The sequence below is a fragment of the Typha angustifolia genome, chromosome 11, assembly GCF_048772165.1.
Source record: "Typha angustifolia cultivar Huaian chromosome 11, ASM4877216v1, whole genome shotgun sequence".
Lineage (NCBI taxonomy): Eukaryota > Viridiplantae > Streptophyta > Magnoliopsida > Poales > Typhaceae > Typha > Typha angustifolia.
Genome location: NC_133249.1, coordinates 14,132,131 through 14,144,885, shown reverse-complemented (window position 1 = coordinate 14,144,885; position 12,755 = coordinate 14,132,131). Strand labels below are relative to the sequence as shown.

The window sequence follows — 12,755 nt, the reverse complement described above, 5'->3', positions numbered from 1 at the left end:
ATATAGTGATAATTATAATATTTTGAAAGTTTTATCTACGTGGCAATTATGTAAAAATCTATCATGATATCATAATTCAGACATGGGGGAACCTTTTAAAAAGTGGCTTTCCTAAATCAATAAAAAAACGCAGTATAACTGAACGGAGAACGGAGAGGGGATAACGGGGAACGGGACAAACGCGGCTTTGGTGGGAAGAAGTAGATAAAGGACTCCAGAATCAATACCCAGATCTACCCATTTCTCGGCTCCACTCTCCCCTTTCCTCTCAGTGGAAACCCTAACTTCCACTTGCGCTTCTTCTATAGTTGGGAATGATGGGTCTGGGGAGGTTTCGAGCTTCATCGTCGGCTACGCTGCTGTTCGTGGTAGTTTTGGCTCTTCTAGGAGTAGTCCTCGGAGGTGATATAGTCCACGAGGACGACGAGGCGCCGAAGCAACCTGGTTGCTCTAATAATTTCGTCCTTGTGAGTTAATTTCCAACTTCCGGAACTTTGAATTGCTAAAGTTCCTATTATCCGAACTTGGTGATTGTGCTGGGGAATCTTTGGGCATGTCCTTCGGTAATCTGATGTGGTTTTGGGATATTTCGGGACTTTGAGCTGTGGTGTGCCTGGATTCGAGAGGGAGGAATTAAAAAAAATATCTTGTGCATGATTTCCTAGTGTGTTTTTTTTTTTGTCTCAATTATCGACGCCTGTTGTGATTTACTGGTGCTTGACTCGAAAGCAGTGTCAAATTTGGGACCAAATAGGTACATCATTTTGTCGATTTTAATTCCTAAGGAATTTTTTCTGTTGGAGAATAACGGAACTAAACCGAAAAAAGAAAAATTCAATTATGCCGTTTGGGAGAAGATATGAAATTGTTTATAAGTGTGTTTTGCTTTCCATCTCTAATCTTGGTTAAATAATAAGTAGTTAGCACTCACGTTGGTTAGATCCACTACCTCTGCCTATTAATGTATTCATTTTTCTTAAATATATCTACAACTGTAACAACCATTTGAACAGCCAACATGTAGCTTGGTTTTTATTTGTGCACTATGAACTTAGACGAAGAGTCCTTTACCGCAGCTCTGCCTGGAGTAGTAATGATTTTCTTTCTCTTTTTTTCCCTTCCTTATTATCGGCTGTTTCATTATTCTTCCTTTCATCTCTGTTTTGAGCAGGTAAAAGTGCAAACTTGGGTAAATAACAGTGAGGATGATGAGTTTGTTGGTGTTGGTGCTAGGTTTGGTCATATGATAGTGTCGAAAGAAAAGTACGCCAATCGAACGAGAATTTCTTTAGCAGACCCTCCTGATTGCTGTACTGTGCCTAAGAAAAAGGTTCTATTCTTCTAGGTCTAGCAAGTGGTCTCTCAGAACCACTTTGCTGTTAGTTCATATCTTTGTGAAACTTAAGTTACATCCATTTTGTTAGGTTGCTGGGGATGTTCTATTAGTGCACAGGGGGAAATGCAGGTTTACTACAAAGGCAAGAGTTGCAGAAGCTGCAGGTGCTTCTGCCATACTGATTATAAACAACCGTAAAGGTATGCCATCCTTCTCACTTTCTGCTGTAAATGTAGTTCCATAAGAAAAAAAAACCATTTGTTAGCTGGATTCCATCACCGTCGAAGTTGAGTACTATACAAGTTGCCTAATAATCTAGTGGATTTATTAAGTTGAACATAATAAGCAATTTTATTTTATTACATAACCCACTAGGTTGGATAACTTCATGCATTTCTGATATAATCTATATGGTTTAAAAAAAGGTTCTTTGCAATAGTAATCAGGTTAAACGTTGTGATTAACAGGTTTTGCAATTTGAATTACTTATTGAAGTGTTGAAAACTCCAGATCATCTTTTATCTTGTCATCTTCTTTTTTATTGCCATTCCCTTGTCACATGTGACTAATCTCTCATGGCGAGTTAATCTAAGAAATATTGTTTTTGTGTACGCATGTCCATTCAGGAGGACTTTGATATAATCTTTCCACATTATAGTTCTTTTACTAATTTGTTTGTGTATCATGCTCACATTTTTTTATGTTATCCTTCATTTATCCTACAGAACTATACAAGATGGTATGTGATCAGAACGAAACAGACTTAAATATAAAGATACATGCAGTTATGCTGCCTCAGGATGCAGGTGTCAGCTTAGAGAAAATTATTACACATGGTGACTCAGGTGGGTCTTTGATTTATCCAAGTCATTTGCAGTTTCTATACTTGTTGCTAATCCTTACCTAGGGAAGCATTGGAAACAATTGATCACTCCTGTTCATTTTGTTCTTGTGGAACCCAAGGTTCACGAACAACTCAGCACGACTTCTTTAGTGCTGGTTGTCTTTGCAAAAAATTGTGCTGTTTTACTTGGATGCATAAGATATTTCTTGAATCACAGTTTAAGAGTTAACCCAGGATGCGTGCTTCTTTCTTTATATTTCACATTTTCTTTCATGAAGGGTATCTGCTGTCTTTTTTCAATCTGTTGAACTTTTCTTTATCCATGTTGACCTAAGAGGCTAAGACTTTCATTCTTTTTTAGGGACAATTTGTCATCGGTACAAAATCAAAACATCTACCATAATGTATCAACAAGAGAAGCTTTGTCAGTCAGTTATCATCAACTTTTAATTTTATAATTTGATGATACATGCTTGTGAGTCCAAAGGATTGTAGTCCAACTATTTTAACTTCAAAACATCTATCATAATGTATCAACAGGAGAAGCTTTGTCAGTCAGTTATCATCAACTTTTAATTTTATAATTTGATGATACATACTTGTGAGTCCAAAGGATTGTAGTCCAACTATATTAACATTGAATTTATTCAGTTGCTGTGCAGTTATATTCTCCAGATCGTCCTGTTGTTGATACAGCAGAGGTGTTTCTGTGGCTTATGGCAGTTGGTACCATCCTTTGTGCATCATATTGGTCCGCATGGACTGCTAGAGAAGCATATATTGAGCAGGAAAAGTTATTGAAGGTTTTACAACTTTTCTTTGAGGGTATTTCGTCATCTTATGCAGTATGGAATCCAATAAATTTCCTTATTTATGACAATTGGACTAATGGTTTTAGGACGGACCTGATGATGTATTGACCATAGAGGCTACGGGCACCAGCGGTATTGTGGACATCAACACAACATCAGCAATATTATTTGTTGTGATTGCCTCATGCTTCTTGATCCTACTTTACAAGCTCATGTCTTTCTGGTTTGTGGAGATTTTGGTGGTTCTGTTTTGCATTGGTGGAGTAGAGGTGCATTTCTGCTCCTTTATAGTTTCATTTTTCTGTTAGTTGATGATTATGATGGGTGCTGCAGTATGGATAAAAAAAAATAGTTGTAAACTACTCAATTGAGTTAAAGGCTGATATTTAGTTAATTTGTAGTTGTAAACTGCTCCTTTTGTTTCCTCGCACTTTGATGATATATATTCTGATATAACTACATCATAATTGGATGAACTTATTGTCTCTTATACAAATTTCTCTATTGGATGGATGATATGTTAGACGTGTACCTTGCACATAGTCTTTTGCTTCCTCACACTTGGGTGATTTATATTCTGATATAACTACATCATCATTGGATGAACTTATTGTCTCTTATACAAATTTCTCGATTGGATGGATGATATGTTAGACATGCACTGTGCACATAGTATTTAATCTTAAGCACTATTACTAGCCAGTTGAGCTGGCCATGATTCTACCATAGAGGCCAATGATAGACAATAACCCCCTCCCCCCTCCCGAACACACCTTACAACTTTCATTTTTTTTGGTTACTTGTCTAATTGATTATCTTTCTTTCTCTGTTCCTTCAGGGTCTGCAAACATGCTTGGTGGCTTTATTATCACGGTATGTTGGTTATGTCATATGCTTCCTTCGGAATATTTTGTTTTAGTAATTAAGATGAATAGTGAAAGTCAGAGTGAAAGATATATAAGTTTGAAAAGTATGATGAATTGATCATGCAGTAGAAGTTTCTTTGTTGAGATGTTTTGCATTTTTTATAAGTTACATGTCTTCGAACTTATATTTGGATCTTGAAATTTGATCTTGGCTTCTCAGTTTGCTCTTGCTTTTTAATGCTGAATGCAATGGTGGTGGCTTTCTGGCTTATGTAACTGCAAGGAAGTACTTTTACCTGCGAAAATCAGCATCAGCCATTTCATATTTTCATCCTTTATCCTAGGACCATACATTCTTCTAATCAACCAACACACTTAACAGGACTTGACTTACATTTCTATTCAAAAATCAATAAACTGACTTAGTAAAGCTTCTCTTGATTGCTGTAGCTTTTAAGTTGGGACAGCTGAGCTTTTGATATTCTGTTTCATCTGCATCCCACTTGCATAAAGACTTATTTGTATTAATACTTAAATTTGTAGCATTGTATTGTTGGACTCATAATAATTAAAGTTATTAAACTTTGCCATGTTTCCCATGGTTCATTCATTTGAAATAATATTTCATATCTTGGTGCTTCTTGCTTGTGACTTCCCAAGTTTGGGGGATATAGTTCATTGCTGTTCTCGTTAAAGTTTTGATTCTAAATACTGATTATTACTAGGATGAATTCTGCAGATGGTTTCGGCATGCTGGAGAATCTTTTGTGAAAGTACCCTTCTTTGGAGCTGTTTCATATCTTACATTGGCTGTCTCTCCATTCTGCATCGCATTTGCTGTCATATGGGCTGTTTATCGCCGTGTATCCTTTGCTTGGATTGGGCAAGATATACTGGTAAGTACATTCTTTATTATGTTATAAGTAGCATAAAGTAATCAGTAACATGGGAGATGCCACTTGGTGTGACAGTAAGCTTGCCTTTTGCATCCAAAAGATCATGGATTTAAATCATCGAAATAGCCTCTTCTTCTTTTTTTTAATTAAAAATAATAATCAATGACCTCCATCAATTGGTATATCCAACATTTATTTTGACAAGAATTTGCATATGTCCTTCTTTGACTTCTCTGTTCTGATTAATTTAGCATGATGATACCAATTTTCACCTTCTCTCTTTTTTGTTCACATCGCATGAAACATTCCAATGATTATAGACCCTTGAACTCTATTGGGATTTTGTGTAGCCGACCTTTCTTTTGCAGTATATTACATAAACAACTAGAGATAACCATGTGTACTGGGATTATAAATTATCCAGATGCGTGTCTTCTGTGTGAGAAGATAAATTCCAACTAAGCTTCTTATTAATTTATGGAATTTGATAAGCTTTCTGCCTTCAGGGTGATACTGTCAATGTTGATATCTTCAACATTCTGTCTAGTTGACATGTTATGGATTCTGTGCATCTAATGAATAGAGTTCAAGCTGCTTTGTCTTGCAACTTTTGCCCTTGCTTTAGCAAAATGAGAGATAGCTGGAGTTTATTCTGTTTCAATTCAATTTTGTAACATTTTGCTGACTGATTGTGACCGTTATTCTCACGTAATTAACATACTCCTTATTATCCTGACGATAATTTTATCTCAAATCACATTCTTAATAATTTTTTGCAGTCTTCTTTAATTGAAAAACATTTTTCTAGATTGTTACTGTTGGTTTCATATGGTTTATTAACCATAATTATTTCCCTTCCTTTTGGACCAGGGTATTGCACTAATTATTACGGTTCTCCAAATTGTCCGAGTACCTAATCTCAAGGTAAGATTTTTGTTATTCATATAAGTGCATATTTGACAAACTATATCTGTGTCCATATTTGAGCAGATCATCTTTTGTTGTTTACTTGCAATCATATCATGAAATTGGGTGCCTTTAACATACCGGACATGATCAGGTGGGAACTGTGCTTCTCAGTTGTGCCTTCTTGTATGACATCTTTTGGGTTTTCGTTTCAAAGAGGTGGTTCCATGAAAGTGTGATGATTGTGGTACGTATTGTCATGACTATGTTTTTGGTCAAACCCAACAGTCTGAAAATATTACCTTTCTTGTTATGCTCTCCTTATAGGTTGCACGTGGTGACAAGACTGATGAGGATGGTGTCCCAATGCTACTTAAAATACCCCGAATGTTTGATCCATGGGGTGGATACAGCATCATAGGTTTTGGAGACATCCTTTTACCAGGACTGCTAATTGCCTTTGCATTAAGGTTGATTTATTAGAATTCTTTTATCATTCTTCTTGTTATTTTAGTTTCATGAGCCAACTTCTACATATGCCTTTCTCAGATATGATTGGGCTGCAAAGAAAAACTTGCGAGCTGGTTATTTCCTGTGGTCAATGGTGGCTTATGGTTCTGGTAAGAGATCATTTTCCTTACTTTTCTTTTTATAATGCTGTAGGAGCCCTACTAATAGAATACATGTTAAGAGGAAGATTTAATAACAGGACAGTACATAGTCTTTTTGATTTGTATAAATTTCACCAAGATCTGCCATATCATACAGAATATATTCCACCAATAATGTTGTGGTTTACTGAATCCCTCAAGGTTTGAGGAGGTGGTCAATAAGAAGATAGTACTGAAGAGTGTGAAACAAAATAATATTTACACTGTTATGAAAATGTGTTCAACCAGTATTCTTGTGTTTCTTTCTCTTGCGGATGTGGGGGTGGTGGATTATGGACTATGCAAGTTAGAAGTCTGAACATAGTAATACATCGAAAACTTTTTCCTGTTATTGTGATCATCCTTGCTAATCAATATACTTTTATTTCTTCTTTTGCAGGTCTGCTCATTACATATGTCGCGTTGAATCTTATGGATGGGCACGGTCAACCAGCTCTTCTTTACATAGTGCCTTTCACATTGGGTAAGTAATACTTTGGTAAGCTGAGAAAAAGGAAGATTTTTTAAAGCAAAATGGTAATGGACAGATTGGATCTCCTTTTGCATTCTGTGCTTTTACAACTGCTCAGTTGTTTTCCTTTTCTTTTTTTTCTGGCTGCTCACATGTAAATAGGGTTGGGCTGGCAAAATTGCCCTGATCATCTTGACATGAAATGGGTGTCTCGTGCACCTCTCCCCAAACATAGTGGTTTGGTGAACAAGAAATGTAAGCAATCTCATAGTCATATCTAGCAAAAGAAGATTCATATACAAGCAAGTCCTAAGTATCCTCTCTTGTCTATATGGTGCTTCACCTCACCGCTGATTACTAGGGAATATTTTAGTGAATCGATCTAGCAACACTAAGACTGTTAATCTGGCCCAATAGCTTGACCTGAGTCCTGCTCAAAATTTTCAGGCCTTAACCTTACCCGAGCCTGAATTGGGCTCAACTTGAGGCTAATTCAGTGGGGATCAGGCTTAGCCTCTCCGGCTCAACCTGAAACCTGAAACCTAAGGCCCGGTCTGTAACCTGAACTAGTAGCCCTATCCAAAAGCTTCTTTTTATGTCTCTATCATGATTCCTTTCCAAGACAGAATGACTGTCCATATATATTATTTTCCTTACCTTTTTTGTTTTACCTTCCATCCTCAAGTAATTGGTGTCTTTCAATCACTATTTCAAGATATACTAACAGCTCTCATGAATCATGACGGCTTTCTGTTTCTATAAGCCTTAGAAGCATATTTAGTATCCAGTTGAGTTTGGGCTCAAACCTGGTCTGGCCCATAGACTAGAAATCTCTTAGCCTGATGGGTCATGTCCAGACCTCTGAAATAAAATCTGGCCTAAACCTGATCTGTCCCGAAGGGCTATTGAGTTGAGCAGGCCTGATATGGGCCCTAAGTTGGCTCGATATTTTTGGCCTGAACCTGGCTTGTCCCAGCCAATGGCCACCCCTAAGCAACAGTTGAGGGTGAGGCGGCAGTTGCCCCATTCCGTCATAAAACAAGAATCTTTCTTGGCCCGGAGAAAGTACCTAGGTTTCATTCAGGGCCCTTTCTTTGTTCTGTCTTTTCTGAGATTCATTCTGTTAGGCCAAATGACTCTGGTGGTGTTCCATTCCATCTCTTTACTACTGCTTTTGACTTTTGCAGTATCCTGGAGACAGCCAAATTTGTTCATTAAACTCTCAAATACTCTCTATTCCCTTGAAATTATTGTGAATAGCACTGGCTGCTAATTTCCTTGCCTACTTGTTGCAGGCACATTCTTGACACTCGGATGGAAAAGGGGTGAGCTAAGAAATCTCTGGACCAAAGGAGATCCACAGAGAGTATGTTTACATATGCAAGCTGCGGAATAGAACACTATGTCTATCTATGTACATTCTGACAGTATATAATCAACGGCGGCTTAAGAGATTGTAACATGTATAACTGTAATGTACCAGTATGTAACAGTTCCTCCTTAGGTGGAGACAAGTGACTATGCTCAAGCCCTCAAGAAGGTCGATTTGATCATCATTCATCAAATTGAGAAAAGGGAAAAAGACATGCTTGAGGTACTCGAGAATTTACTTTAGAATATTGTTGATGTGTAGAATTTCTCGCATGACAGAGGTTGTAATTGATAATATAATCTAAGAGCCTATCATTATCTTTTCATGTAGTAGTACACTTTTGTCCTATTGAACACTCACTAGCATTCTATATGTTAATATGTGGTTTTGACGAATCTGTTTGCCCTGCGATGAATTAATAGTCGTTTTGTTGCAGTTTTCAAACTTGTTTACCAAATTACTACGTTTATTGTATATATACATATATTCCAAGTGGATTGCTTTCAAGCAGCTGTTCTCTTTTGCAGCAACTTAATATTTTTTTAATTTTTTTTTTGGAAAAGATTCATCAGCTGGCTTACTATTAATTATTAGGATTCAATAGAATCGCCTGCTGTGGTGCAACTGGTGTTTGTGTGACAGTAAATAGATAGTTTGAAAACTATAGTAGGCCATGCTAATTTTGCCAAGTAGTAAACCGAAAACATAAAGAGGTTTAAGTTGGCATCTGATCCCAAATCATGGAGGTTTTGATAGCCATTTTTGTACGAGTAGATTATTCTTCAATTTTAATGTTAAAAAAGCTATGTTTCAATCAATAAAGTGTTTGATGGCCGAACTTATCATCATTTTATTTAAGATGAGAAAACACTAACATATCTTTCTTCTTCTTATATGTAAAATATTAATTTGATCCGTGTTATATATATATATATAAAATGCTGATAAGATTAACATTTTATTTCATTAACTTAAATATATATATATAACCACCGTCTAAAAATATATTAATTCCTATATTAAGTTTGGAGGTTGCTCAGGCAACGTGTAAACCCATCATTGGCTAGACGGTCTGCTGACGTAGCATTCCACCACGTCACACGAGTAGATGGATTCGGCATCTTTGGCGGTCGAGTGACGTGTCCAATTTCTTTTTTCTTTTTCTTTTTTCTTTTTTTTGGGGCCTTCTTAGATCCTCTCTTACGTACTCGTCTTATTAGCTCAAGTTTTGTCTTCAATAAAGTAGCGGCGGTCGGCTATTAGAAACGAATACTCTGTTAGTTTCTTTGCCCCCCCCCCCCCCCCCAACTCTATATACTAATGGCCTCATTTTTCTATCATATCTTTATCGAATTAATTCGGCCATTAATAAGAAAAATAATGACAAAGTTAGACCGACATGGATGCACGCTGTTTTCATTCTTGCGTCAGAGCTAGAGCCGGATAGTTTAATTAGGAGGCTAATATCTATAATCATCTAGATTACTTCTGAAATTATTATCTTGTATAGTTATTTAATTAAAAAAATTATTATGTGTAAAAAAAAAGAGAGGAGAAAAGATGTCTAAATTTTGGTTAGTGTAATAATAAATTATTATGATATTATATAGTTTTCTGTCGAAGAAGAAGAAGAAAGCTGTAATTCTTTATAATTCTTTCTTCAAAATTGCAGAGAAGACCTTGGTTTGATATATTTATAGAGAGGAAGTGAGAGATTATATAAAATTAACCCAACAATTATTTTATTTTATTTTTGGGGATTTTACAGCACACTAGTACTACATCTTGGCCTTTTTTGTTGGGAAAAAAATAGCTTTTAATTGTGGTATTTTTGAAAATTAGAATTTCTTTTAGGTTGGTATGTAAATTTACTCTTCACTATGATACTAAAATATTGCAAGATACAGAATCTCTTGCTCTAATATCATATTAAATAATTCTAAAACTTAAATCTATACAAAATGATAATTTTAAAAAAGAACAGGGGGTAATTTACAAATACACCGCCCATTTTCTTATTTGATACCCACAGCTATAAAAAGCCCCCCTCCCACTTCTTTCCTTCCACTCCGCTCATCAAAACCTCTTTGGTTTTCTAAAACAGAGAGAGATGGAATGGAAAGAGGAGGATGTGAGGGTTGGAGCAAATAGGTTCTCAGAGAGGCAGCCAATTGGGACAGCAGCCCAGAGCGAGGAGGAGAAGGACTACCATGAGGACCCCCCAGCTCCCCTGTTTGAGCCAGGGGAGCTAAGCTCCTGGTCCTTCTATAGGGCAGGAATTGCAGAGTTCATGGCCACCTTCCTCTTCCTTTACATCACCATCCTCACTGTCATGGGGGTTAGCAAATCTACCACCAAGTGCTCCACTGTGGGCATCCAAGGGATTGCCTGGGCCTTTGGTGGCATGATCTTTGCCTTGGTCTACTGCACTGCTGGCATCTCAGGTACAATTACAACTTACATTTTTCTTTAATCGTTTAGTACAATTAATCTTTGTTTTTCCTTCTTGACAACAACAAAAATTGGTTCAGGTGGGCATATCAACCCTGCAGTGACCTTTGGGCTATTCTTGGCAAGAAAATTGTCCCTGACCAGGGGAGTGTTCTACATAGCGATGCAGTGCCTGGGAGCAATCTGTGGAGCTGGAGTTGTGAAGGGATTCCAGAAGGGCCTTTATGAGAGCAAAGGTGGAGGTGCCAATGCTGTGGCCCAAGGCTACACCAAGGGTTCTGGATTGGGTGCTGAGATTGTGGGCACCTTTGTCCTCGTCTACACTGTCTTCTCTGCTACTGATGCCAAGAGGAATGCTAGGGACTCTCATGTCCCTGTAAGTGCCTCTAGTCCTTCTTCTTTTTTAAATTTCAGAGGCTGGACAGTATGGCTAGCCTCTCCATTTAGATTCACATTTAGGGTAGATAGATAGTTAGATTGACCCTATTAAATATAATCATTTGACATAAAAGCTTAAATTGTTAGGTAAAAAGATACTAGATCACTTGTGCTAGTGTTGTTGAGGTTGTTTGAGACTTTTACTTGTTAGTAGACACAGAGGACTAACTAATGTAGAATTTATTTTTGAAACTTCTTTTATTTAAATCTTTGATTGGTTTAATCTAATAATGGTTGTGAAAAACCTGCAGATCCTTGCACCATTGCCTATTGGCTTTGCTGTCTTCCTTGTTCACTTGGCCACAATCCCCATCACAGGCACTGGCATCAACCCTGCCAGAAGCCTGGGTGCTGCCATAATCTACAACAAAGACCATGCTTGGCATGACCATGTAAGTATCCAGTGGCTTACCTATATTTCTCTTTTGAAAATTTCCCTATTTCCACTAGTATACATGCAAATAAAGGAGTTTATAAGACTATACATATTAAAAAGAAATCTTCATCTTTTCCTTTTTGGAGAATTTTTTTCATAATTAACATTATAAAATTTTAAAAAATAATAATTACCACCGAAATCAGAGCTTAGTTTTGGTAGTAATAATTTCAGTGGTACTCATGATATTTTAAATAATATAATGACAATTATGATATTTTTAAAAGTTTTTAGAGACGATTATATAAAAATCTTTTTTTTTTTAATTTTCATTAAACAATATATTAAAACTTGTTTTAATTCCCTTCCTATTGCCAGTGGATCTTCTGGGTGGGACCATTCATTGGAGCTGCTCTTGCTGCCATGTACCACCAGATAGTCATCAGGGCTATCCCATTCAAGAGCAGGCCTTGATCCAAATCTTAGTCTTAATTATGTTGTCATTTGCTATTATCCATCTTTGTATGTGTGGTCTTTTGGATTTCCCCCCAACTAAGTTTTATGTATTCCAGTGCTATGCTTCTTCATCAAAGCTTGTAGATTGAGAAATGCAACTTTGTTAATAAAGTTCTCTCAGTAGCTTCTTCTATGGCTTGCTTCTTTTGTTCTCCTTGGCCTTTTATCTCCATCTTTGTATGCTAACAACTAATGCCCTATTAAGGTCAGTTGAGTACCTGAGGTGAAGGTGGTTGGTTGTCTGCTTCTGAAAACATTCTACTCTTTCCTCTGTTAAGCATTCAATTTTTTTAAAAATTAATAATCAATTACCGTTAGTCGTCGTAAACTATCATTGTTCTTCACATAAAATTTTTAGACTAAGAAATTCTTTACTAGATATAAAAAAAGTTCGGAATATATATATATATATATATAAAATAATAAAAATTTATGAAAACTAAGTATAATTAACCCTTTAAAAAATACCACTCTATATAGTAATCTAATAGCCGTATGCTAATATTTGATAAATATTTCATCAGAACGTTATACGTGCATAATTTGTCTTCGTTGTGATTCTAAACAGAGTTGGTGTACTCAATAAAATCTATATATTATTTATAAGAAAATCAGTAATATTTACTATCAAACTATATCAACCCTATATATTGCTAGTTTAAAAAGTGATTATGATTTTATTTTATTCTCCAGGGATAGTGAAAATTAATTTGTAATTTTAGTCTATTAAGATAGAGATAAGTCTTGCCTTTGTGTAAGTGTGTAAGTGATATATATTAAAAAAGTTTAAGCCAAAAGATAGGATAAACATGATCATAAT

The 12,755-nt window shown here is 36.2% G+C and overlaps 2 protein-coding genes across 2 annotated transcripts; both read left to right on the top strand.

Annotated features, from left to right (window-relative positions):
• Window positions 1-135: 135 nt before the first annotated feature.
• Window positions 136-8,549, top strand: LOC140770307 (signal peptide peptidase-like 4). The gene is made up of 14 exons (XM_073111439.1): window positions 136-467; window positions 1,172-1,330; window positions 1,425-1,536; window positions 2,062-2,181; window positions 2,832-2,983; window positions 3,079-3,261; window positions 3,831-3,865; window positions 4,598-4,754; window positions 5,625-5,678; window positions 5,815-5,907; window positions 5,988-6,130; window positions 6,210-6,280; window positions 6,711-6,794; window positions 8,078-8,549. Exons 1-14 carry the CDS (start codon window positions 315-317, stop codon window positions 8,176-8,178), a joined length of 1,617 nt encoding a protein of 538 aa, XP_072967540.1. The 5' UTR covers window positions 136-314; the 3' UTR covers window positions 8,179-8,549.
• A 1,673-nt stretch (window positions 8,550-10,222) lies between these two features.
• Window positions 10,223-12,068, top strand: LOC140770143 (aquaporin PIP1-1-like). Its single transcript, XM_073111166.1, has 4 exons — window positions 10,223-10,598; window positions 10,686-10,981; window positions 11,295-11,435; window positions 11,798-12,068. Exons 1-4 carry the CDS (start codon window positions 10,265-10,267, stop codon window positions 11,891-11,893), a joined length of 867 nt encoding a protein of 288 aa, XP_072967267.1. The 5' UTR covers window positions 10,223-10,264; the 3' UTR covers window positions 11,894-12,068.
• The last annotated feature ends 687 nt before the right edge of the window (window positions 12,069-12,755 follow it).